Source organism: Diadema antillarum, unplaced genomic scaffold (genome assembly GCF_040938485.1).
Source record: "Diadema antillarum isolate AM-2024a unplaced genomic scaffold, OU_Dant_1.0 seq00000098_RagTag, whole genome shotgun sequence".
Classification (NCBI taxonomy): Eukaryota; Metazoa; Echinodermata; class Echinoidea; order Diadematoida; family Diadematidae; genus Diadema; species Diadema antillarum.
In genome coordinates, this window is record NW_027271187.1 from 185,816 (window position 1) to 212,887 (window position 27,072).

Here is a 27,072-nt window from a genome sequence, read left to right on the forward strand (position 1 = left end):
ACTGGATATTTGGGGAATGTAATCTCAAAACCTTGACCAAGGCAAACAAATTTCATGCAAAGAGAGTATTTTACATAATACGAGCTGAATATTTTGCAAGGTTTTTATTTTCGCGCATTTCACGAGTAAGGCCTATTCGCAAAATTAAAGACACACCAATATAATGACTCTGATCCCTATATGAATGTGACGCAAACGTATACATTTCCCCGTTCAGCACAGTACACGTGTACACCACGATCATGAATTTAACCACTCGCGCAATCATCGGGAAGTACCAATTCGCGAAACTTTAGACTCACTGAATAAATGGCGTATTCAGTACTTCACATTGAAAGTACATAGGTGTACAGATATGTATGGATTATACACACGGGCAATTCCATAATTACAGACATACATTGCATTTCGTACATCTAAAAAGCTCTCACAATTAGACTTGATTTCATTCATGAGGTTTAATACTTTTAATTTTTAACGTCCATCTCAGGTAAAGTGATCACAAAATTATATTCAATTGATATGATCAATACTTTGACCTTGAAATGATGGAAAATAGTACCGTTACAGAAATACATTGTACATGCTTGAATTGAATTTTCTGACATCGGAATTAGAGTGGAAAACTGTAAATTGTGGGGTAGAGTAAAACCCCAATTTTCGGCCAGCCTCCAAAATCCGGACACTTATCACTTATCACAAGCCAGCAAATTCTACTGTCACAACACACGCATATCACATCGTTTCACATACTGGCACACTCGTTCACTACAGGAAAGTGCCTAAGTCACCTCCAAAAATCCATCAAATATCCCAAATTTTGCCATGAAAAACACAGAATCACCGCAACTTTTCCAAAGCGCGCGCAAATTAGGTCTCGTGTAGATAATTGGGGTCGCCAATAATGCACTACAAATTGAAAAATTATGCCATTCTGTTACGAGATTTTCACTTATCACTAGCTCATAGTGTGATGGTATCCTCGAAAACACCAAAGAAACAAAATCTCCGTACGTGCCGATGCAGCGAATAAATATACAGGGGCTGTATGCAAGTGCAGAGTCCCCAAAATTCAGATATGAATGGGCACTGCAACGTCGCCGATGCAACTTTGTGCCAACAAGGTACAGCGCACTCTCATTTTTCAGCTTATATATTTTTCCTTATATGCATATTGACATTGCGTGCCTGTCCCAATTTTGGGGAATTGACAAGGTGATAGTATTTGGAGGATTCTGTGAAATTTTATGATGTATTTAACAAAATCAATATTGGCAAAAAGTAGGTTGATATATTGGTAATCATGTAGAAATGCACACCTACCGTTCGCTTCGCCGTATGTCAATATAATTTTGTGCAGCTATGGGAGATGCTAAATTGAACCATATCAGAGAGTTTTGATGAAATTAGAAAGCCGAAAAGGTAAGAAAAATGAGAAATCGGAGTTGAAAAGTATGTCGGTCGCGAACATAGTCTCCGATGTAAGTAGTGCACCGATTTCGCAGAGAACGATGTCAACGATTATAATCGATTCTGGTAGTCTCTAATTAGCCGCTTACTAACAATATCGAACTTGACTCGTGCAATACGTGTAGCCCCTACTTTCTTTTTCGTTTTTTTTTTTTTTTTTTTTTGTTAGCTCACCCGAGTCGAAGGCTCAAGTGAGCTATTGTGATAGTTCTTTGTTTTCATTGCCACTATCATGATTATCACTATTCAAATTATTGATACAGATTATTTATACCAGGATTTAGATATCGATCCTTTCTTTAAATATTGTGGCAAGTATTGATTTTATCATGACAAAAGTTGATAATAATAATCTAATTTGAATAGTGTTGAAGGGAAGAGAGTGAGGTTGAAGGAAAAGTGAAAGAAAAAGGTTAGGCTATTAGGAGGGAGAGAGAAAGAGAGAAAAGGAAGTTGAATTCAGAGGGGATTTGTTTCTAGTAATCTACATAATTTATAGGCCTAACGTTAATTGATAAATTAATGAGAATAGTAATACAAAAAGTGTAGGGGCCTATGTTATGTTATACAATCATGTATTAATATTGTGGACTTCTCATAAAGTGCTCATTTTACCTAAAAAGAAACTGAATACTGAAATTGAAATAGTAATATGTTTTTAATTGATAGGTTCAACTTATACTCTGTAGTAGAAAGTAATTGTCTTTATGATAGTATCATTACTTTTTCCATTTCATTTTTTTAATTATGTATACAAAAACTGCAACCCCAGTATTTGCTTTTGTTTTGTACTAAAAAACCATTTTATTGTGCAATATTCATGATGGATAATTCCCATTTTTTCATATATCTTTTACTGTTTTGTACACGTTATCCATCCATCATTTAGTCAGCAAAAAATGTTTACAGATATACAGTCACATGCAGGAGAAAATTAACTAAGACGATAAAAAACAGACACATCAAGATCACTTTCTTCCACATTTTACTGTCGAGCCGACGTAATTATTGTGGTTAAACACAAACAAGCGGCTGTATCACAGACTACAACGATCGATTATCATCGTTATATCGTTCTTCCACATAATCGATCTTCCATTATGCTACGCTGACACAGCCGTCGATCGGCGTTCTTTTGAGTCAAAATTAGCTACTTTTCTTCTGTAATTGACTATGAAATTTCATGAAACCGTCAGATATGGTCCATCCTGACATTTCTGATAGCCCCAAGAAGTTTTCATGAACAAATTAAGGGAGGAAATGGTAGGTGTGCATGGTGTGAATTTCTACATGATTACCGATATATTTAACGTACCGTACATTATCATAGATATAATTTTGTAGAGTGTTATTTGAGTTGAACAAATATTGCAAAAAAAAAGCTGAAAATGTTACACAGCTCTAAAATAGTAAAATACTTTCCAGCAAATTCATTCTTGTCCATTTTACTGTCATTAAATTTACTGACCATATTGATGTTAAACAACCAAAAAGTGCAGAAATCAAGAAATATTTTCTTCACTAATTAGGCATAAATTGCATCCTTTCTGTGTTACGGACATTTTGCCACAAGGGTCTAGAGACTAGACACCTCAGTAGGCCCTATAGTCTAACGTTAGAATTAATTTAGCAGTAGTCTACGTCTGTTACAGAGTGGAGTGTATTCACCATCTCGCATGCATGCCAATGTTTCTCTGAACACGCATTTCATATTTACACAAAAAGCAATATACGGGACTACAATAAATGTACGTTGTACATACCCAGCAGTGTCAATGACGGGCTCTGATACGGAAACTGACACATTCCCAATCAATGAGGCTGTTCCATTTGCGTCAAACTTTCCAACATGGTGATCTGTTTCAGTAGTAAATGAATCTAATGTGAACTGGTGGTCGGACACACCTGAAAGGTCATGGTTTTCCATAGTTTCTCCTGTAACAATTTTGACATTCACTCCGAGTCGCCGACAAATGTTGACATTTTACTCACTATGGACGGTGGTGGCAGCAGATAATCAGTCGACGCAGAGTCGACGGCGCGGCGACGGGAACCTGTTGCGTAAAAGTTGAGATCATGAGCCAGAAAATTAAACAGACTTGTCTCTGAATACTCTATTTTGATTGGTTGATACCTGACTTATCTTGGATTTTCCGACTTACGTTTGATTACATCTCTTTATGCAACAGGGTTCAGTACCAGATGAACGTTTTGTCTCATCTCTTTAAAAAAAAAAAAAAAAGATTGTAGAACCCTCAACCACTTCTTGTAATAAATTCGTGTTTGACGAATAATGTTTATTTACATAATTTTTCACCAACATTTTATTGATAGGGGTTTTTTTTTTTCAACAGTGTAAGCGCTTGGAGAAATGTTTCTACAGAACTGCCATCACCATGATTATGTTACTTACCAAATAAGATTTTTTTTTCTAGTTTTCCTGGATCCCATCTGCGCATTTGTAGGCCTATAGCTTGTTAACCATCCACAGGGGTTTGTATGGTTGGGGCACCACCTATCGACAGGGCACCTTCCCATCGACACCCTGCGTATCATGGCTGTTTGCGTATAGAACAAAAAAGTACGCGCGGGATTAAGTGTCATTAGCTATAAAAACAATAAAAACGAAGAAACGAAAATCAAACTCAAACAAACCAAGCTAAAAATTACACATCCGATCAGTAACGACGCATGGCTGTGAAATTCACGTGTATTACCTATGGCCTGTGAAATTCACGTGTATACCTATGCTGTGAAATTCACGTGTATACCTATGGAGGAGAGGGGGTGTCGATCGCAAGGTTCCCTTTTTAGCTGCGCGAAGAAAACGGAACGCACGCACTAAAATTGCGCTATTTTAAAACGGAGATTCATAATCAACGAGACGGTCAAGACATTCAAAACTGCAGTATTTATGGCATATTTGAGGTAAGAATTAGGCGGATTTGTATTATATTTTTAGAATAAACAAGCTACAGATCCTTAGGGTGTCGATACGTGGTACCCCCAACCCTACAAACTTGGCTCTGAGAGTCATAAGTGAAACATAGTACTTTTTACTACTGAATACGGTGGGGTTTTTTTTTACATGTACATGCTGCGAAAAAAAAAATTGTTTTGTTACAGCAATGATTGCTATGATTGTAACTATTATCCATAATCGTTATAATCATGATCATCAATATCATCATCTGAACCAAAATTCATTGACAAAGCATTTCAAAGCCCAAACAAAGTTCTGGTACGCCTGCAAAAGTTGTCAAATTTCGCTCCTAAATGTGAACGTATGCTTAGGAAATGTGCAGGATAACGATGTTATTACAAGATATTCGATGGGTAACGACGAAAATGCGAAATATTAACCAAAAAGGTTCAGTCTCAGAACTTACCCGAACGGGGTCAGGCTAAACTCGGACTCGGGGATAACTCGGCTTCGCTTTGACGGCGGGATGAGTTATAATGGTTGTCCCTCTGATTGTCCTATGGGAGCGGCCTGTATAAACTAGCGCTTCGTGTTCTGGCTACTCGCAGTAATGGTCCGAGTTGTTACAACGCGCGCATCAAAAACCTCTTTTGCGCGCATGCAAAATTAATGTGCGCCGAAAGGCGCTTGATAAACAACAACAAAAACTCTTAAGACCGCGCGTCTCAGCAACTGAGGACCGCGCGCTGTCATTTTTGTTTTGTTTTGTACAGGATTACGTTAGCACGCACTTTCCTGTCCATTCAGTTAGGCCTCATTTGGTATTATGCAGTGGCCAGTAGAATGTGGCGATCACTTACTGCGTGTGAATTGTCTGAAGTAGGGTCGAATTTTTCCCGAGACCGAGTTAGTCTGGAGCCTTCTGGAATAAAAGTCGGTTTTCCTACTATTATTATTTTTCTCAAAATACTCCAAAACGACTCATCATTCCGGCAAACCGCGTCAGCCAGGTAAGTTTCTCGGGGAAATTACAGAATACCGGTTTTGCGTCATATAAATTAGCATATTGGTGCGTTAAGAATTTCAGCCCGAAGGGCTGAAATTCGTCTTTCCCGTCGTCTGGGGCCCCCAAAAAGCCCGGGAACGGAACGGCCGTCAAAAAGTAGGTTGACCACACAATTTTTATGAAAATTGAGTGGTTTCAGAGGAAAACTGCTCTAAATCAATATAACTCGAGTAAATCGTCGATAAAGAAAATCGAGCCGATTTTGGCGGAACTACTTTAAACGTGATGACGTCATCACAGCTGACATCCTCCTTCCTTCATCTCTTTTCGACACAAGTCATTCACGATCAATCACACTACACACTACTAGTAGTTTGGCCAGGCAGCGCGTATACGCGTATTGTCAAGAGACATGTGCGCACTCAACTGCTATACGTATTGTACACTGTACTAGTAAACATGCGCGCGTTCTGCAGACTCAGTACGCGCTACCACTGCACACGTACGCATTATAAGCTGTTGTGTGTAGGGTACTGTTGCACGACTGCATAGAGTCAACATGGTGGGCTGTCAAGAGCACCCACACAGTGCGTAAGCTCTACTGTAAGCTAGCACCAGCAATTAGATGAGTGATTGTTTTCTAGTCTCACCTAAATTGCTATCGATTTCTAGGATACGGACTATCCTCAACTCCTAAAAACGTGAGTATTCATCGTAAATTCGGGTAAATTTTAACGGCTAGTCTAGACTAGCATCGTCAGGATCTAGAACTACATTATTCGGGGGACACCCCCGAAACCCCCGAGAACAACGTAAGATACCACACTTCTCACCGCACAGATCAAAGAAAACACACGTAAACAAATGCAATCGTCGACAGCCGAATCACGGACCGTATCGCAGAACGGATTAATATTTCAGATGGTTGCTATCGGCAAGCGTAATTACGCTCTTTTCAGAGCGATTTGCGCTCTCCGTGATTGGCTGCCGGTATTCTGTAATTTACCCCAAACTTAGTTTTCACTTTAAATACATGAATTCAGCTGTTATGTTTTATCGTGATATTTATGCCATTAAAAAAAGACTTGTTCGTCATTTCATTTTTTTTTCCTTTCTATCGTCATTTACAGGGATTTTAATGTTTCAAACTAGGTTTTGCATTCGCTGACAGCCTACATGTAGTGTTTTGGAATCATATAGAATTCAATTTTACATCTGTGTAACTGAATAGCCCTTTTAATAATAATTTTATATTTCAGAAATATGTGTATTCATGAAGCATTTATTCAAAATTTCATTATAGGGTATTGTTGGTAGACCTAGTATAGTTACAATATCATGACTATTGTGCTACTAATCATAACGAAATATGCCATTTAGAGTGTGTGATGTCCATGCATGGTGACTTCATGTCGGGGTGAAGATTTTCTTTCTTTTTTTCTTTTTTCTTTTTTTTTTGGGGGGGGGGGGGAGTGCCGGGCACATATCACAATTTTGTGTGAGAGGACCCCCCCCCCCCTCCCCCTTGTTTGGATTTTATGGCATTCGTTGCTTCATTTTATATTCATTTATGCCACTGAAATACTAGCACTGTTTGATACCATACAAAGACGGCGACATAATATTAGTGAATGATTCAACATACGGTTGTGTTCAATGACGACGTATGATGAATGCAATGGCCGCCATTTATGGAACGCCATTAAGGAAACAATACAAAATTTATTTCACTCCAGCCAATATTCATTTCACTCCAGCCCATATTCATTTCACTTTTAACAAATACATTTCACTCACAAACATTGATTTTACTTTTTATAAAAATACATTTCACTTTTCACAATAATACATTTCACTTTTAAATTAAAATTCATTTCACTTTTCACAAAAATACATTTCACTTTTGCATTAAACTTCATCTCACTTTTCACAAAAATACATTTCACTTTTGAATTAAAATTCATTTCACTTTTCACAAAAATACATTTCACTTTTACATAAAGATTCATTTCACTTTTCATAAAAATACATTTCACTTTTAGATACAAATTCATTTCACTCTTCACAAAAATACATTTCACTTTGGCGTACCATATCACTCAGACGAAACCATTTCACTGCGCTAAAACCATTTCACTCTGATAAAACCATTTCACTCTGATAAAACCATTTCACTCTGATACAAAAAAATACGTTCCTCTTTTTTCCCGGCCAAAAGGTGGCGCCAGTCTGAGAGGAGTCACAGTGCCATGGCACTTTGTTAGCACTGAGCTGAGGTGAGTAGCCGGCCAGCTGGCCGGCTGGCTATGCATGCAGTACCTAGATTTACTGAGTAGCCAGTCAGTCGGCAAGCCCGAAAAAACCCGTCTAGAATATCCAAGTCCTCGCACGCGAGTTGACCCCGCAAGTCATAGAGAGCGCGATTGGAGAATCGTTTTGAAATGCTCATATCTTGGTCACTGAATTACGTTTTCACATGATTTTTCTTTTATTTGATAGGTAAAGGTTAAAACTTGGATGCTATCTTGTTGATTTTTCCAAGAACGACATGAAAGATTATCAACTTCGTGGCTAACTAATTGCAGATGTTCCGGAAATAATGGATACAGATATTCTTCTAAAATTCTCCTAAAAGTCTTCTTTTTCATCGTGGGCACCTACAAAAGTTATATCATGTAAAAGGAAATTTATTCAGCTTTAAGATGATACCTAAAAGTGTAATGTGATGATTTGTAGATGGGTCAGCAGCCAGCTGATATCATAGGGATGTCATTCCTTTTTTTCTCGGCACGAAATCGCGAAGTACTGTACTGTCCCACATATAGAAATTGACGTGTGTCCTCGATGCCTTTGTACGTGTGTGTTACTGTATGAGCGACCCCAGCGTAAATACACGTGGTCAGTTTCGAGCGTCTAGCTGTGATATACTGTACTTGTGTCTGTCATTAGACATTACGTACTAATAGTCTACAGCCTCTTGCGCTGGGCCTCCCTCTCTCTCTCTCTCTCTCTCCCTCTCTTTTTTTGATTATATGTTTTGTTCTTGTTATTCATAATACAATGTATGTTTGTTTTGTTTGCTTTTGTCCACCCTTCTGATTTCGTCAACAGGAAGTGTCTGATTCTCAGTTTCATTCTGCCATCAATCATTCACATCACTCTCTCTCAATTCAAAGCATCCTAAGCATCCACTCAAATACATTACTGTATAACCACTACTTATACCGTTCACTCCGCTAAAGTGAACACAGTTACATTATATCGAAATTCCGCTTACATTATCCACTTTTTTTTTACATGCTTGGTTATAACATTTTGATATAACAAAAGAAAGCTGTTGATCCCAAGGACTTCACTACATTACTTCACTCTATTACTATAGGCCTACCTAACTAGGCAGAGAAATTTACATACATTATTGCACGTGCCATTCTCATCAATTAATGAAATACTTTTTTTTTTTCATTAATAACAACAGAGAAAGGAGCACAATCCACAAGTTTTTTTTTCTTTATAAATGTATATACATCTCCATATATATATATATATATATATATATATTTATTACATGTAAGTGTTGAAAGAACTACATTGCAGTTAAGTTTCAAGGTATCCACCAATCTTCATGACAATGTATCACACACATAACAAACAAAAAAAAAATAATAATACCTAAAGTAAGAGCTGCATAAGCAGTCTACAGTTTTATCTACTTTTTAGCAGTATAGTCAAATGCAGTTTTAGATCATTTTATTTTTTTATTTATAACTCATTTATCTATTCATCCATTTATTAATTATTTTTAATTTATTTTTTGGTGGTGGTATTGGACTCAGTCTCCAGCCAAGTGGCATGTAAGAGACCTGCGAAAGGTACAACTGTCAGCGGTCTTGTGAGTACATGTAGGAACGCGAGTAGGATCAGTCTGTCTTAACTACAACAGTGATGTACAGTGAACATTTCAAAAAAAAAAATCTTCTGGTGAAGCTCAGTAATAAGACAAGAGCAAATGAAAGTACCAAGTAGTTTGAACAATTGCAGAGCTACATTGTATTGAGCAGATCTGTACAAATAAAATGCCGGCAAATTTTGACACTGTCAATAAACAAACTATACTGATACCGATGTTGCACAAACATGAAACAGTTGTGAATATGGCTTGAATGTTATGTAAGTGAATAAAATCAAGCAAGAATACCACAAATGTTTTGAGGCAATACTCTGTAAATTACATGCCATCTACACTTTTGGCAAGGTTTCACTCAAATGATACATGTACAGAGATAACTTCATTAATAGTTCAAACTGCATGAATGTTTGAGGGTGTACAAATGCCCTTGAGTACTCTGAAGGCAGGTACACATACGTGTATCTACTATAGTATTCACATCACCAAGGTTTCACACACATGAATAGAGGGTGACAGTAAACTGGCAGCTGCAAGAGCAATTTGAAGGTGTAAATGTATACATACGAAGTGTACTTACTGGAAACAAAATGAAACATGTACAAAATATATAAACTTCATCGACAGTCCAAACAGCAGAGAATGTTTTGAAGGTGTACATATGCCCTTAAATACTTTGAAGGCAAGTACAATGTATCTATTGGTCACACTGCCAATGTTTCAAACACATGAACTGGCAGCTGCATCAACAATTCAGAAGTGTACATACTACATATGAAGCAGGGGCGGATCCAGGAATTCCGTAAAGAGGGGACGCGTTTACAAAATTAAAGGGGGGCGCATGCACCCCTCCCCCCATTTTTTTCTTTTAATTTCTTTTGTTTAAACAAAAAATAAAGGGGGGCGTGCACCAGTTGCGGTCCTAACTGGATCCGCCAATGTATGAAGTACACTTACTGGAAATTAAACAGATAAAAAATTTAAAGTAACTTTAAAACATCAATATTACTGGAAATCGAAGCAGACAGATTAGATTTGGCCTTATAGCATCTTGCAAAACATCTATGTGAAGAAATCTTTCATTCCCAACTTTAGCATTGACTGTATATAATCTTATCTGAAATGTCAAAAGGCAAATTAATCATCCCAACATCTCTGTCAACTGAATACACATGTATCAGTACATGTACACAAGCAGTATCATACACATTTAAAATATCTGTGTGTCACTCTCTTCATGGTTATGACTGAGTGAAGGATACAAATGTGTATTCGAACCCCTTACCAGTAACAACACTCGACAACCCTGGGGTAGACTACAGGCCAACATGAAACCCCCCAGGTGTTATAAAAATCTGCTCATCTTACCTTTCACAAGGTCCACAATTTTTCTTTATAGGTATCTAATAAGAGCATGCCCGTTCAATGCGAACATGTTCAAAATTTTGGTTGATTTGGGGGAAGTACTAATGTAATGTATCATCTATCTAACTGTTGTGTCAAAATCTTCATCTTCCTTATCCCCTCTTGACCGTTCAATTCCTTTTGGTGACATACCTTGTGTATCTTCCTGATCAAACAGAATTCTTACATCTTTGAAACCTCTTCTGAAATGGGTCACAACCAAAATATTAGCAATAAAACATGCATACATGTACTAACTAAACCTCTTATAGTGCTTCAGTGATGATGTACAAATTAAATTCATACCTTCAGCAACAAGACATGCCCCTGTCGAGTAATGGATGTACGTCCAGATACTACTTCATACTGTACAATGTACTTGCTTCCATAACATTTATCAAGAATATCATGAAGGATAATATTTAGTTCAATCAGGGCTCATAATTCTGCCATCTGTACAAACTCCAAAGTAATTTAAATGCACATAATTTAACATACACTATCTTGCATAGTTCCACACATTGATGTATCTGTAATGGTCGAACTTCACATTTACTACAACAACCGTGCTTTTCAAAGAATATACATGTACATCCTCTTTACTAAAAATGTTACCGTAAAGATGAATGAAGTTGATATACAGTAACATACTGTAATATGTTACAATTATATATCAACTTCATTCTTCCTATTGTATCATATCACATATTTAGCACCTTTCTGAGGTAGGTTATCATGATCACATACTGCTCTAGGTTTTTCAATGAAATGAAAAAGTTGACAGGTGTACTAATCAGTTGTTTCTATTCTTGTGAGGAAGTCACTCAGCGCTTGCAAAACAGCAGTGCTCTCCTTGATAAAAATCTGTCAGAGATTGAATGGTACGTGTGCATCCAAGAAAACAAAATACACTATAGAACTGACAGTGTAGATCTTCTCGTTTATGTCATGCAGATTTTCCTGGAGGCCACAGAGAAGAGAATCACCTTAAATATGCATGTTCCATCGGTGTGATGTCAGGTACTGGGGATACCTACATATACAATGTGACACAAATAGAGAAAATTAATCATAGATGATATTATAAACCATTATTCACAATAACATGTCCGAAAACATTATGTTGGAGTAAACCCCAATTCAAGCAGAGAGAAACTACAGACATGCACTGTACTATGGTAAACATATGAAGAGTCTGTTCGCAAAAACCGATAAGTCCATTTTTGAAGATTTTCAAGTACGGTCTCTGTCATAAAGTACAAAATAACACCTTTTAAATGAGATATTGGTCACTACATATAAAAGGGCATTTTTGAAGTTATGGTCAAAAGAAGCAAAAATTTTCTTAGTATTCTCTTTATTTTTCCTGACCTTTAATCGCAAATATCTCCATTTGGCAAATATGGACTTATCGGTTTTTGCGAACAAACTCTTCATATTATTGTGAGAATAATTGCATTCATTCAGACATCCTCGTAAACTTTATTGTTACAAATTGTAGATGCGGAAGACTAATAATACATCTCTATATTTACTGACAACCTGTATACCAACTTGAAAAATTAAAATAGCCTGGTACTCTATTAGTGTTAACATTGCAGCCGGGTCAACTCTTAAACATGTCATGAAAATTATGTTTACATCAAATACTAGAATCGCTCTTGTGCCTTCTTTCTCCATGCGAAAGAAAAAAACTAATAATAATACACTGTACTAATATTGAATCTATACTGTTCTTGTTTGTATTAAGTGATGAGTAGGTGCCTAAATCATATAATAATTAACTACTAAGAGATGAAGACTAAGACCCTGTTTATTATAGACAGCATACACATTGTACACTGTACAATTTTTGTGAATAAGTTGTAAATTCAAATTTACAAATTGCCATCGCCACATACAATTGTAGGCCTACCGCCACCGGCCTACACTGACTCACTGTACACAACACACGATATCACGAAGTTCCAATTGAGCGAATGAACAACGCTAATTTCAATATATGGGACTGACCCTGCACCTCCGCAGAGATCGTTAACAACGGTGCATTTACGGTCCGAAAAAGTCCCCTTCCGCACTAGATGCGATCACGTGACCTTCCGGAGGACTAGAATACATTATTTGGCCTCTAAAAATGCAATCTTCAGGCCTAATTTTTAACAAGTTATGCTTCTAGGGCACCGTCGATCTTGGTATCTGCGTAAAGCACGAAGTATTGCCGACCTGATGAACAAAAAGTCACATCAATCCCCTTTTTAGATGGGTCAGCAGCCAGCTATAAACACGGGAATGTTTTGAAAGAGGAAAAATACTATGTCAACTTCGAGATACTATTTAAACGGCAAAAAAATACTCATTTTGAACCGGAAAAAAATAGCATGTCGATCACAAGAAGTCAGACATCAAACTTACCCCACAACTTCGCTGTTGAAAAGCGCGTGTAAAACACACGTTAATTATTCAGCAAGTCAGGCGTAGATTCAATTCTCGATGTAGTATGCATGTAACGGCACGAGCGTGCATGTGAGTGAGGCCGAGGCGAGGACCGTCGACTGCTAGCTCGCCTCGCGTCGCTTCCGCGCCAGCGTAGCGCGCTAAATCTAGGTACTGCATAGCCAGCCGGCCAGCTGGCCGGCCACTCACCTCAGCTCAGTGCTAAGTGCCATGGCACTGTGACTCCTCTCAGACTGGCGCCACCTTTTGGCCGGGAAAAAAGAGGAACGTATTTTTTTTTATCGGAGTGAAATGGTTTTATCAGAGTGAAATGGTTTTAGCGCAGTGAAATGGTTTCGTCTGAGTGATATGGTACGCCAAAGTGAAATGTATTTTTGTGAAGAGTGAAATGAATTTGTATTTAAAAGTGAAATGTATTTTTGTGAAAAGTGAAATGAATCTTTATGTAAAAGTGAAATGTATTTTTGTGAAAAGTGAAATGAATCTTTATGTAAAAGTGAAATGTATTTTTGTGAAAAGTGAAATGAATTTTAATTCAAAAGTGAAATGTATTTTTGTGAAAAGTGAGATGAAGTTTAATTCAAAAGTGAAATGTATTTTTGTGAAAAGTGAAATGAATTTTAATTTAAAAGTGAAATGTATTATTGTGAAAAGTGAAATGTATTTTTATAAAAAGTAAAATCAATGTTTGTGAGTGAAATGTATTTGTTAAAAGTGAAATGAATATTGGCTGGAGTGAAATGAATTTTGTATTGTTTCCTTAATGGCGTTCCATAGCCATTCAATTAACTACATGTATTTTGTACAACGCCGACAAATAGCCATCAGCATTTTGAATCTGATAGGTATGTGGTCGTACTAACGGTGGAAGAGCCGATTAATCTCAATAGAGCTGTGAGAAATCACGGCAACATCTACGAAACTCGATCGTCTGAGCCTTTAGTAAGGCAGATAATAACATCATCACCTGCATTCTCGTTTTCATGTTTGTTTATTCTTTGTCATTTTGTAAGTTGTGTGTATTTTCTTTTTATACACTCATGGGTCTTGTGTCTGCATGTACTTTGTCGACAAGACCCGCCCTGCGTTTTCTGACGCAACAGAGCAGTAGTCAACAGAGCCTTTTGAGGTGGATATCAAAATTGTGAAGATTATAGTTAAGATCGTATGAATAAACGACTTTTAGCGTTTTATGAGAAATCTAGCACCCTCCCTATGGGTAGGTATAGAACTTTCTCTTATTTTTTTTCTCCAAAATGTCTTATTTCGAGTCCATCATCCGCGATCGACTACAAAATGTGTGTACACGTGACATTTCAAGCATTGTATATTACATAATACGATTTATCACAAAAAAAAAGAATTATCGGCATTTGCTAACGAGGTGCTGTGTATCTTTACTGCAAGTCTCTAATTCATGCCAATGATGTGATCCACAGGAAACGCTTTTGCATACTAGTCGCAGGGTAATAAACTATAATATTGGATATGAAATCAGCTGATAAGGGCTCAGTTAGAGAGCATAATTATGCATTTTTAACTCAATCAATTCCTTGAACACCATACCCCAAATCGCTCACCCTATTAGTCTTTACTCAAGGATACCACGACCATTTATTAATCAAGCACACACACACACAAACACACACACACACACACACACACACACACACACAGACACATACACAGAACATCTTCTAACCAAACACATACAACAACCAGTATACAATTATCATAGCTATAGATATCTCGTACAGCATCACCTTTTTTATTCATAAATGATCGAGTCCATGTCCTGTTCTGCAAACCCAGCGTATCTCGTTTCATCACTATTTTTTCCTCTTCCGGGCTTCCTTTGTATTTCATATATAATACACAATCTTATATGGAATCCTTTTACTTATACACGGTATATTTTGTAACAGATAGCTTAAAAGGTAGAATCTTATCAAAATGTAATACTAAAAATTAATGACACATGGATGTGATGTTTGTTTGTTCTTTTTATTATAGAGTTTTCATTTCATTTCATTTCATTTATTTCATTTCCGACGATGCAAAACATTTTCATACACGAAATAACACAACATCAATACAATGTAGCAACAAAGGAAATTCCGTGAAGTTAACAATACTACGCAAAAAAAATACGAATAAGACGAAATATGACGAATAAGAAAAAAGAACTCATAATTAAGGCTAACTAAAACGTAACTCATTCCGCTATATTGGAATTTATGAACAACTTCTTCAGTTTGGATGTGAATGTGTTAAGACTTAGAACTTGTTCCATACTATTATCAAAAGAATTCCAAAATTTGGGGCCAGTAAAAGAAAACATAGTATTAGCAAACATAGTCCTAGGTAATTGCAAATGAAATGAGATGAACAGATCTATTTTTAGTGAACATGGACTCAAGCACAGATGGGAAAGAATTATTGGTAAGTTTGTACATGAATTGTCCTAGATGAAGAAAATATAAATCATTTACCTGAGTTTGTTTTCATGAAATAGCACATCAGTGTGACTTCTCAACGATTCATTGCAAATACATAATACGAAGAGCTTTTCATTCTGTAACAAAAGTTGTCTCTCCAAATGCGAGGAATGTGTGTTTCCCCAGGCGAGTATACCATAATCTAGATAATATGGTAAAACCAGAGATGAATATAATTTTAAAAGAACGTTCTTGGGTAAAAAAAATTAACTTTATAACAACTACCATATTTCTTGAAATAATACGGCTTATGGAATCAATTTGTAAATTCCAAGTGAGTTTACGGTCAAGAATCAAACCTAAAAATTTAATTGAAGAGACTCCTTCAATAACTGTGTCGTTCAGATAAACATTCCTTGACATATTTTCCAAAGACTTACTAAAAATCATGCATTTTTGAAGATTTATTGACAGTTAATTTGCTCTTATCCATTGAAGTAATTTATCCAATGCAATATTTAAAATATCAATTAACATAGGATCAGAATGTGGAAGAATACGTCATAATCACCAGCAAATAAAAGAAATGAAAGAATGTTTGATGAATTCGGCATGTCATCAATATAAAGGATAAATAAAAGAGGTCCAAGCAAACTTCCTTGAGGCACTCTATAACTGAATTCAGTTCAATTATTTTATTTTCATTGTTCTTTTTCCAACAAAACATAAAACATATTAAATGTGGAATTATATCATAACCAAGCATTCGACTTCGCAAAAGTTAAAAGATACAGATAAACAAAAGAATGCATACTGGCAAAAAAAAAATGCAAAGTTATGCTTCAGTTGAGAAAAAAAAAGTCCACTAAAAAGCAAGCTTGTATGTTGTGAACCACTATAAAAAAATGAATTACTTTTTTACAAACACTTTATCCACAATAATTGACATTTTGCATAACAGATGTATGTGCCTTAACATAAACAAATTGCTTACGGTTAGAAAGACAACTCAAGAACCACTCCAAGGCCTTTCCTCGGATGCCATAGTGTGATAATTTATGAAGAAGTATATCGTGGTCAATGGTATCAAAGGCATTGGAGTAGTCAAGAAAAACCCCAATTGTACGACGGAATTAATCAATAGCTTTAGAGACTTTATCAAGAAAGTTAAGTATTGCTGGGGATGTGCAATGGTTTTGCCGAAAACCAAATTGATAATCAGAAATTATTTCATAAGTGTCCAAAAAATTAATAATCTGGAATGAACAACTATTTCAAGTAATTTCGAAATAGAAGTCAACAAAGATAATTAATTTCAAACATCTTCCCTGTCCCCTTTTTTAATAATTGGGAATTACTTTGGAAATTTTCATATTCCCGGGGACAACTCCATTCATAAAGACAAATCAAAAACATGTACTAATGGATCAACGATAAAATCCACAATTTTTTTCAACAAAAAAATCATCAATACTCTCAATATCAATACTGTTTTATGTTTTTCAAATTCTGAGCAATATCTAACAATTCGTTCCTTTCTAAAGGAACGAAAAATAACGAATTGGGATTACGAGTTTGTAAAAAATCAGAAAAGTTATTTTGGGTATCCGGAATATTGAGTAGTTCTACAAGAGAAACCGTGTACCATCAACAAACATACAATAATAAGATGGAAGCCAGTCATTTTTTCAAACACTGCAAGACTATTGTCGAAAATGATACGCAACTTGGGATGAATGTCACATCAACGCATAACACACCATTCAAAGTGCATAACAACTTGGACTTTGACATTACTGAGTATTGAAATGGGAATAACGACAACAACAACAAAAAAAGAAACATCTGGTATAATAAGAAGCAAACATAGCATCACACTGCAACTTAATATAAGAAATGTAGTTCCTTGTTAGCTGATGCACACAAATAGGCAAACAAAAAATAAATTCGAGATTATGATCGTTTCGGCAATTTTGTAAGATGAGGAAAATGAATTAAAGAACCGGCCTCTCAATATCAAAGTGTACATAATAATCAGCACTGTCTTCATGGTGATATTAGGGAGCTTTAGATTTTCGCGACGGGGACGTTAAGATGGAAAAAAGATGTTATGATCATGCGCAGAAACGCACATCAAATCGATCTATTTAAAGCTTGCGTCGTCTGTTTTTCACTACGCGTTCTGGGCTATTTTTACGTCCGCTCAATTCACGAAGTAGAGAGCTATTCCATGCACCGATCATAATTATGAAGGCGCCATTTTATTTTTTATCCTTTGCGTCCCACCATAATCTAAAGCTTCTTTTCAGCACAACGCAGGGGAGAAGAGAACGTCCTGCTCAATCGTCCAAATCTGAAGCTCCCTATCAAATACAGCATATAGACGTTAAAAATGTGAACAGGTGAATATAGGTGAATTTGATTGATAATCTCGAAATTCAGTTCAAGTTTTCTTTGCTTTGTTTATGATGAGTATAATAGATACGTTGAAACAGTTCAATTTCAGTTTTGTGTTCTGGCTTTTTTTATTTACAGAATGGTCGTTAAACGGGAAAAATGTGAGAAGGATCACAGAATACGTAGAAATCATCCTAGCAATATTTCATACTTTGATACGTCATTATACATGATATAGAATTGTGATACATGTACCAATATGGATTTTGTACAATGTGTATTTACATCGGGTTACAGCTTGTTATTCCGAAGGTTCGTTATTCCGAAGGTTCATTGTTCCGAATTTCACTTTCGGATTAACCAATCTTTGGAATAGCGAACCTTCGGAATAACGCCACAAATTTTCGGATTAACGAACCCTTTGTCATTTTCGGATTAACGAACCTCTAGGTATAGGGAATTTGCGTGTTTCGGATTAACGACCCTTCGGAATAACGAACAGCACCCGTGCAGGTTTGGTATCCTTATTTGAGCTCCAATGTGGGGACACATTTCTGAACGCCGTTATGGAGACACTTGCTCATTTTATGAGCTCCCACATGTGGGGACTATATTTCATGATGTTATTCTTTTGATGTACTAGTATGAGCTTTCATGTGGACACGTTTTTCACCAGGGGCCTATCTCAGTGTCTCTATGGAGACAAAATCATTATGAGTCCATGCATAGATGCATTAAGTACTAGCATAGGGATGGATAATGACATTGTTTGATTTGTTAATGATTTGTGTGTGATATGATGACAGCTGCCACTGGCTGATGAGAAAATGTATTGTCAGTTCGTTTTCTGCCACTAAACAAATACAACTGAATTAAATTTTTAGCAACTTTGTCGCATGACAAGCAAAGCAATATCTGTAAGGCCCATCACATTCACCCATTCATCCAATAACGAAATAGATGGCGTTTACACTACAAAAGAAACGCATAACACGGATAAACAACAATGACTACCTCGACTCGCTAGTTGTGCAGCAAAATATGCACAGTCACTTGAAAATTAATGGTGTTTCGTCTGGAGTTTGTTTGTTTTATCCCCTTTTTTTTTGGGGGGGGGGGCGGGGTTGACCTTAGGATTTCTTTGGGTTTGGAGAATCATCACGGGTAGGATGTGCACACGTCAACACACTCTCACTATGTTGAGGCCTCATACAACTCAAGACGGTCTAAAGGGTTTTTATGTTATTTGGGGTTTGTTGATTGATTGATTGGTTGATTTCAATTTATTGTTCCAATGATTACAGTATCTATAAAAGGATCAAAATCATGCCGAAACATAATTACCTCCGATTACTTTTGCTTAATTATGGTAACTTTGTTTGTTTATTTTTGAAAAGGAAATCGTAACTTTGTTTGTACAATACCGTTGTCTGTGCGCTTCAATGTATTAATATTATTGGACTCTTCTGATACCCAGAATGGGGGGTCGTTGAGTATAACAGGAAACTTTTAAACTTTCAGATTTTTAAATTTTCAGGAGAACTTGAGATTATCATAATATACGAGTCCTTGGAATATGGTAAGCCTGTAGGTGCCTGGAAAAACCAGGAAGATAAAGTTGTGCGGAACCTACAGAGACAAGTTGTTAAAATATTAATTGCACTTTGTCATGTACAGTGTCAAAGTGCAGGAAATTTAAGTGCCCACACTATAATATGAGCAAAAGTATCTTTTTCTAAGTGTGGAGAGTTGTAATATTCTAAAAACAAAAGTGTAATTAATTTCCACATATAATTTATATAGAATCTGAATTCCAAAAAGGAAGACATTTATATCGTAATGAATATAAATGTCATAATACGAGAATGATATGGTTTGCTTATTGCATCAAAATTATTATGAGGTTCTTTTGAAGTTATAGTGAGGCGTAAGCAATGCATATTATGGTGAGCCCGTATCCGGGCAATTATCCCCGGCTAAATACTGGTCAGTGGTAAGGTTAGAGTAAAGATTGTTTGTTTCAACTGGGGCAATTTATGTATATTTATAATAATAACTGCCTTCCGTTTATCTTTAACTCCATGTTCATGCGCAACCGGACATACATATGTATCATGGATATCCAACCAGACAGTCAAATTAATTTCATTTACCTTTATTAAGAACCGTGCTTGCTCAACAGACTTTCATTTATGTAGGTCCAAGATTCTGGAACTTCCTTCCCGTGGACATAAAAAATGCACCGCCATTGAATGCTTTTAAAAAGAGATTGAAGATTTTCCTTTTGAAGTCTTATAATGCAACCGAATGAATATAATTCTGTAATGGGTCAGGGTCTTTGTTTATGAGCAGTTATTCTGATGTTTTGAGAAGTATGACAATTGTATTCAGTATTCCCGAGGTGTACATAAATATCACAGTTCCCATTGGTTTTCACAATGTGTGTTACTGTGCATAATTATGTTTCTTAGCATTTAATGAGATATGCGATAACGATCGCGATCAAAGCTGCAAACATTAACCATTTGAGGTAGGACGAACTCTGGGAGGATGTCAATGTCGCCACAGCATCAGGACGCACTGTCGACACGGTCAAAGAGTGGTAGCTGTCATTTTCCAGTCGCAAAAGCTCTTCCCTAGCCTTGGCTGTGGATCCGGGACCTACCAGTCTGTAGCTTGGGGGATAAACCCAGCCGATGTAGTAGTGGTAGGCGAGTTTAGGATCCGTCAACAAGAGTTTGAGCAGGCTGGGACGAGTTCCAATCATCCCGGCGATTTCGTCCATGTACTTAGGTGGATCGGGCTTGGAGGAGAAAGGCGGAACAAAAATGATGAAAAAGTGATAAAAATATTATGTTAAAAACCGTGATTGACCTATTACTACCATCATAACAGAATTCACGCATACTTTGAAAATAAATAAATAAATTAATTAATTATCAAAAGGTACTGTAATGAACGCGAAAAAAAAAAGAATCATGAATTAAAGTATAAGAAAGAAAGGTTAAAGCATACGGATGGTGTTGAAACGTCTTCGGTTTAAGATGACAAACTTAGTTGACTCAGATCAGAAAATGACTTCAAGTGCTCAAGCGGTGGGGTGACGAAATGCGTTTGCTCTCGAATATTCATGTGTCGCAATGTTAGTATGATAGGGAAGTTTTGCCACTGGATGCGTAAGGGTCTAATCCTTGCTGATTTCAAGTGATGTGAGATTACGCTCTTCGCTAAATCGCGAAGATCATGACACCGCATTCATTCAAGCTGGTTGATATCGTCAGTCATGGGGCGAACCACGAGGGGTCGTCGGCATCATTCGCCCGTTTTCTTGTGTCAGTTGTGTGGGTGGGTAGGGGGACAACTTCATCGGGTTATATCACCCTGCTCTTTGCGATGCGTTAATGCAGTGGGAACTTTAGCTGGCGTGAGTCGTCACCAACTAATACGCCGGACCTCCATGCATATCGCCGGAATCTTTATGGCGGACGGACTAATATAATTTCCTTTCCCACGGACAGTGTTTTTGCCTCAACTGGAGCGGACTTAATGCTTTATACACTGTCTCTGTTCAGTGAGACTCTGGAATCGAACCTGATACCCTTGTATCTGCAAGCAGATACGCTACCGACTGAGCCATATCCTCTCCTTATTATGACAGCAAAGCGACATAAAATTAGATAGGAACTTCTCGACCGCGGAATAACCCTTCACAAAGTGACAAAGTATTTCATCTAAAGATAATCTTGACAGCCAGATGAAAGAGACCAAAGATCTAAAGAAAAAAGAACGAATATGATAGACTATGCTTCACCAAGGAAAAAAAAACCGCCTCCATTCGTAAAAGAAACTAGAAGCAATATCATATTGACACCCAAACTCAACTGTAATAGATTTGTTCGCTCCTCAGGTAGGGATTATGACTGCAGACCCATGGCTAGTTCCTTTGCCCGGCCATTTGTAGGGATGGCTGGGGGGGGGGGGGTGTCCTACACCCCTCCCCCTCCCTAAAAAAAAAAGAAAAGAAACTGCACACACACACACACTCACTCGCACCATCTGCAGTAATGAAGGACCAGTGACAACGACAGCAGCTACCCAAGTACCACGGGCAGAGTCAAGACTATAAGAGGGGAAATAGACCTTGCGACTATTTCTCAACAGGTATCGGTGACAAAGGACGCTTTAGGCATGTTAGGTTCAGCACAGACTCTTGTCGAAGTTCGTTTCCAGCTTAGGAAAAATATTCCAGTGATCCTTTACCCCAAGACCATGTATGAAACCAAGTGCAACGAGGACTGATGAGTGATATTTTGACGACCCACTGCTACAGGCCTATAGCTGGAAGCCAAAAAAAGTAGACACTCTCTTAAGTTCTGCACGCTACGATTTAGCTCTTGTCCAGTCTATGGTATATCTTCAATTCTGGATAACAGAAAAAAGACATAAAGATTGGCGCTATCATTGTTTTGTGTGTGTTTGTTGAGGGGGTTCATTTACATAGATCAGAATTTCAAATCACACCTCTAAAATGTAAAATTGATGACGTGGAGACGTGGAGGTCCTTACACGGATATTCGTCAAGTCTTGTAACCATGACATCAGCTAAAGTTAAAGGGAAGGTGCCATCTGCAGCGCCAGCAGCTCAGTAAGGTCTTTTGCAATACAGGCATATAAGGGGGAAGGGTTCCTCAGAAAACACAAAGGACGTGATCGTATTACATGAGCCTATACCCGACAGAGCAAAGGCTGATCCGAACTGGTTTGATGGTTCTCCCATGTCCACGTGGTATCTAAACCTTTGTACCCAGAGAAAGTTTCTGAACATACTATAAGTGGCGAAGGTTGGGGCTCACAAACGTCCATTCCAAAACGGGAAACAAGGCGGAATTGTAAAAAGAGAAGCTAATAATGAAATAAAATATCTGGAGAAGCTTGAAGCAGGTCGTGGACTCAAAAGCTTTTTCATGACAGAGACAAAAGTAAAATAAAGGGGAAAAGCTTACCACGAAGCAGTTCCGTGGGCCGAAAGCAGTTAAGATGCTTTCTCTTACGCAGTCAATCTCCCTCTTCATGGATTTCATGTCCGGCAAACGGGCCTGCTTCTTGAGTACACTCACTGCGAGTCTCGCCTGCATTTCGCTCATGATGTTCTGTCCCATGGTGTCGGGGACGGCCATACCAGTGAAATGCAGTGTGCAAGGCGACAGTTCTATTGGAACGACGTGCTTGAACAGGGTAAGAGGTCCCACGTCTGATGAAAGACCTTTATAGAAAGGTAATGACAAACAATTTTTTTTTCTAACCATGAACGTTATTTCGTCAGCGTTAGTACTATGAGAAAATGTTAGAATAATCATGATAATGTGGAGAATATACAGCATTATGAGAAAATATATTTGTTTGATCTAGCTTCTCCCCCATCCCTCCCCCCCCCCCCCCAAAAAAAAAAAAAAATATATATATATTAAATAGGAAGAAAATGACATGTACGCTACAATCACATCCTCCAAAAACAGCCGGTGCGGCGGCCGGGCCGTCGATTTTTAAGCCAGTTTCGGCCAAGTATCGACCGGCGACCGATTCGGGCACCACTGATTTTTAGGACATCGCCCGGAGTGAAAATTTTGGTGACGACCGCCCAGCCCGAATTTAGACCATGGTTTAAGCTTCTACCACAATCTGAAATAAGTGTTTAAAGGCGTACTTTTGACATGCGCGTATCAAAACTGGATGTCTGCTGACCTGCTGACGTACGCAATTTGCCAATCGTTTTTACGCAGGAAAAAAAAAACATGGTCTAATTTCTAAGCCACCTTCGTGAATTCGGTCCATAATGTTTGCTTCTCTCCACTTACCTGGGATGAGGTCAAAGCGGAGAAAGGGATACTTCACATCGTAGCCGGTGGCGAAAATGATGACGTCAATGTCTTCTACTGCCGAACCATCGTTTAAGATGACCGTTGATCCTTCCACTCTTTGAATGCCGCTCCTCACTCTGACGTCGCCGTTCATGATTTTGTCGTTTAAGCCGGCGTTGATCATCGGAAGCTTCAACGCAGCTGGGTTCGGGCACTGGAGACCCATTGCCATGTGGTCAGTGGCTTCTTCCAGGATCGACTGCATCCTCTTGGCCCTGTAACTATCGGGAAGGAGTTCGTGCCATCGTCGGTTGAGTTGGTAATTCCACGGTCGCCTCCGAATGGTCAAGGGCCATAACCAGGCCCCCCGTCGCATGCTGAGGTAAACCTGGAAGATCATGCATACAAAACATACGAAATATATACATGTGAGTGTTTGTGTGTGTGTGTGTGTGTGTGTGTATGTCTGTGTGACTGTGTGTATGTTTGTGGTTGTAATACGAAGGTGCTCGTCCCTTTCTCATAATGGTTTTTGGTAGTTTTTTTCAAGTTTGTTAGCCTATGGGGAAACTTGTTGCTATTGCACCATGGGAATCCTGATGACTTCTCATAACATCGTCAAAAATTATAAGATGTGACCCTGCATCACAAAACCAACAAAAAGTCGCCAGATATGCATTTCAATTAAGGGCGTATTCTGAAAGAGCAGACTCTAAGCTTTGAAATGATGTATAACTCAATTCAAATAGACTCTTTTAACCTATCTAAATATTGGAAAGAAAGGACACACCTGGAAAGTGTGAACTGAGAAAAGAGGCTCTGAAGTACAGGAACTATGCTTACCAAGCTATGCTAGCAGTGGGATGAATGGAACAAAAAACAGGATATTGAACATCTGAACAACAACAATGAAGGGATTATCAGATTCGGTTGAAATTGAGCATGCTTCATTAACACATTCTGTTAATGATTAATGCCAACTTTCAATGCAGTAGCATCATTTTTTCAAAGTTAATGGAAATGAAAGTGAAGAGTATGAACAGGATTTTTAAGAAATGAAAAGAGAGCTCTACGAGATACACATAATCACACTATTCCATCAAAAAAGTGTTCGAGAAAAAAACTGCTGAAAATACAATTTCCCTTTTGTTTTATGATCCCAAACTTTAACATAATGTAGAAGAAGATTTGTTCCTTCAGAAAATATGAAAAACTCAAGATTGGTTAGGTTGACCAAGTTCACTTATTTTCAGTCCTCACACAAAATCACTGCGTGCGACTTTTTGTTCGTTTTGTGATGCACGGTCACACATGACTGAAAAAAAAACAACATGTTATCTTATACAGCTGTACCTGAGAGGCATAAGGACTCACGACGGTTGAAAGATCCGCGGCAGAAATACTTCCGCCTGAAAGAAATAAAAGAAATGAAAGCGATAACTGTGACGATCCTAAGGTACGTCACAAAACATGTTATCCAAAGCGGCATCAAAAGCGAATTTGTAAAAAGCTTTTTGATACTAACACCGGTAGCGATGTAGGAAAGAACGGGTTTTCACCAAGCAATGTTTGATTTTGCTAATTAATCAATACACCAGTTTAAAACAAGACTTTAAACAAAATCACTGGTATTTTTTTATTTGGGGGGGGGAGGGGTGGGGGGTGGCACGTTCATTTTTATTTCTAGCCAAGATTTCCTCCTTTTTATTCATAGCTAGATATGTGTGGGGGGGTGGGGGTGTGGACTACAGGGCCACGACATCAAATTGTTGTTTGCTCATATCTGGTACTTATTTCAGGGTGACTTGAATTCTATGACTTCTGTTTCTGCATGGCTAATCGTACTAATGATAATAGAATTATTTGACAAGGACGTCACAAACTGTAGAATCAAAACAGACAAAAAATAATCGTCTCAAGAGGCAGGTCTACTAAGCAAACGAATCACTGCGTGGAAGAATTATATCGTCTGGGTTCTCCGGTTCCAACGCAAGGACCATTATTGAAAGTTTCTTATAATTTATTCCTTCTTTTCTCTTGTTTGTAGGCTGATAATAGCTAGCTTAATTGGTTTTTATTTCCACGACTCAGTGATCTAGTGGTCATGATCATTGACCGGTGCTTACGTATTGACTCTAATCAGTGTTGCAAATAATTGGGAATTTTGATGATAATGCAAATAATTGCGTGCGCTTAAATGATTATATATATATATATATATATATATATATATAGTTCATCTTGGAACTTTCCACGTGTTAGACTTCGAATGTTGTATTATAACAAGAACGAGTCTCAAATACGCCATGGATTCAACAAGAAGATTTTTTAATTTGCAAAATTTTCAGCCTGCCTCAGGCCTTCGTCAGTGTAGTCCTAGTATACACTATACTGACGAAGGCCTGAGGCAGGCTGAAAATTTTGTAAATAAAAAACCTTCTTGTTGGATCCATGGCGTATTTGTATATATATATATATATATATATATATATATATATATATACATATATATATATATGTATATATATATATATATATATATATATATATATATATACATATACATTATACGATGTCGATGATACTAATTATGAAAGCTAATTGGTTTCTATTTCCACGACTCAGTGATCCACTGGTTGTGATTCTTCTTCGTCTTCTCTCATGTCGCTACACTTTTCCCAGCCACTGCAGAACACAGGCCCTGGCACATGGGGTGTAATCGTGGAGATCATGTGATGTACAGGGTTGTGGTAGCAGAGTGCAGTTTAGTAGGTGTTCCATTGTCTGGGGAGCCTTCCCGCAGTCGAATTCTGTGGATCCATCATGGTTGTATCCCCATTTCTGCATCAGGGCTTTGCATCTCCCAACTCCAGTTCTAAGGCGGTTCAGGCAGCGCCAATTTTGCCATGGCTCACTGGCACCTGTTGGGAGGGATTCCTTTGGCTCAAAAGAGAGGTTATGGGGTTTCTCCTGTAGATGTTTTAACCAGGCTTCTATCCTGCAGCCCTGGGGATTGCCATCCAGGGGTTGTACTGAGTGTAGAAAACTCTTCCTAGATTTTAGCCTTTTTGGTGGAGGAAAATGCTGGAAAAGTGGATGGCGACTGTCATCTTCCTGTTTTGTGCGTTCCACTCTTGAAGATACATCTCTTCTGACTGTAGGAGGGGCAATTCCACACATCAGGTAGATGTCATCAATTCGGGTAGGCTTGAGAC

At 37.7% G+C, this 27,072-nt stretch overlaps 2 protein-coding genes across 2 annotated transcripts in view; both read right to left on the minus strand.

The window, feature by feature from the left end:
* The window catches only part of LOC139726768 (uncharacterized), a 54,357-nt gene extending 50,930 nt beyond the window's left edge, over positions 1 to 3,427 (minus strand). The window contains exon 1 of the mRNA XM_071637759.1: positions 3,234 to 3,427. Coding sequence (XP_071493860.1) covers positions 3,234 to 3,397 — 164 coding nt within the window. The 5' untranslated portion in view covers positions 3,398 to 3,427. The remainder of the gene's footprint in view (positions 1 to 3,233) is intronic.
* On the minus strand, positions 3,424 to 24,233 carry LOC139726745 (flavin-containing monooxygenase 5-like). Its single transcript, XM_071637738.1, has 4 exons — positions 23,855 to 24,233; positions 23,051 to 23,250; positions 20,541 to 20,802; positions 3,424 to 3,524 (listed from the first exon to the last, which is right to left on the minus strand). Exons 1-4 carry the CDS (start codon positions 24,231 to 24,233, stop codon positions 3,424 to 3,426), a joined length of 942 nt encoding a protein of 313 aa, XP_071493839.1.
* Between the last annotated feature and the right edge of the window lie 2,839 nt (positions 24,234 to 27,072).

What these genes read in the sequence shown, in the direction of transcription:
- LOC139726745 (XM_071637738.1), bottom strand. Translation starts at nt 24,233, where the DNA reads ATGCGACGGGGGGCCTGGTTATGGCCCTTGACCATTCGGAGGCGACCG. An exon ending in CCGCTTTGACCTCATCCCAG is followed by an intron (nt 23,251 to 23,854) that starts GTAAGTGGAGAG and finishes GTCTTTCATCAG; the next exon opens with ACGTGGGACCTCTTACCCTG. An exon ending in TGAAGAGGGAGATTGACTGC is followed by an intron (nt 20,803 to 23,050) that starts GTAAGAGAAAGC and finishes TTCTCCTCCAAG; the next exon opens with CCCGATCCACCTAAGTACAT.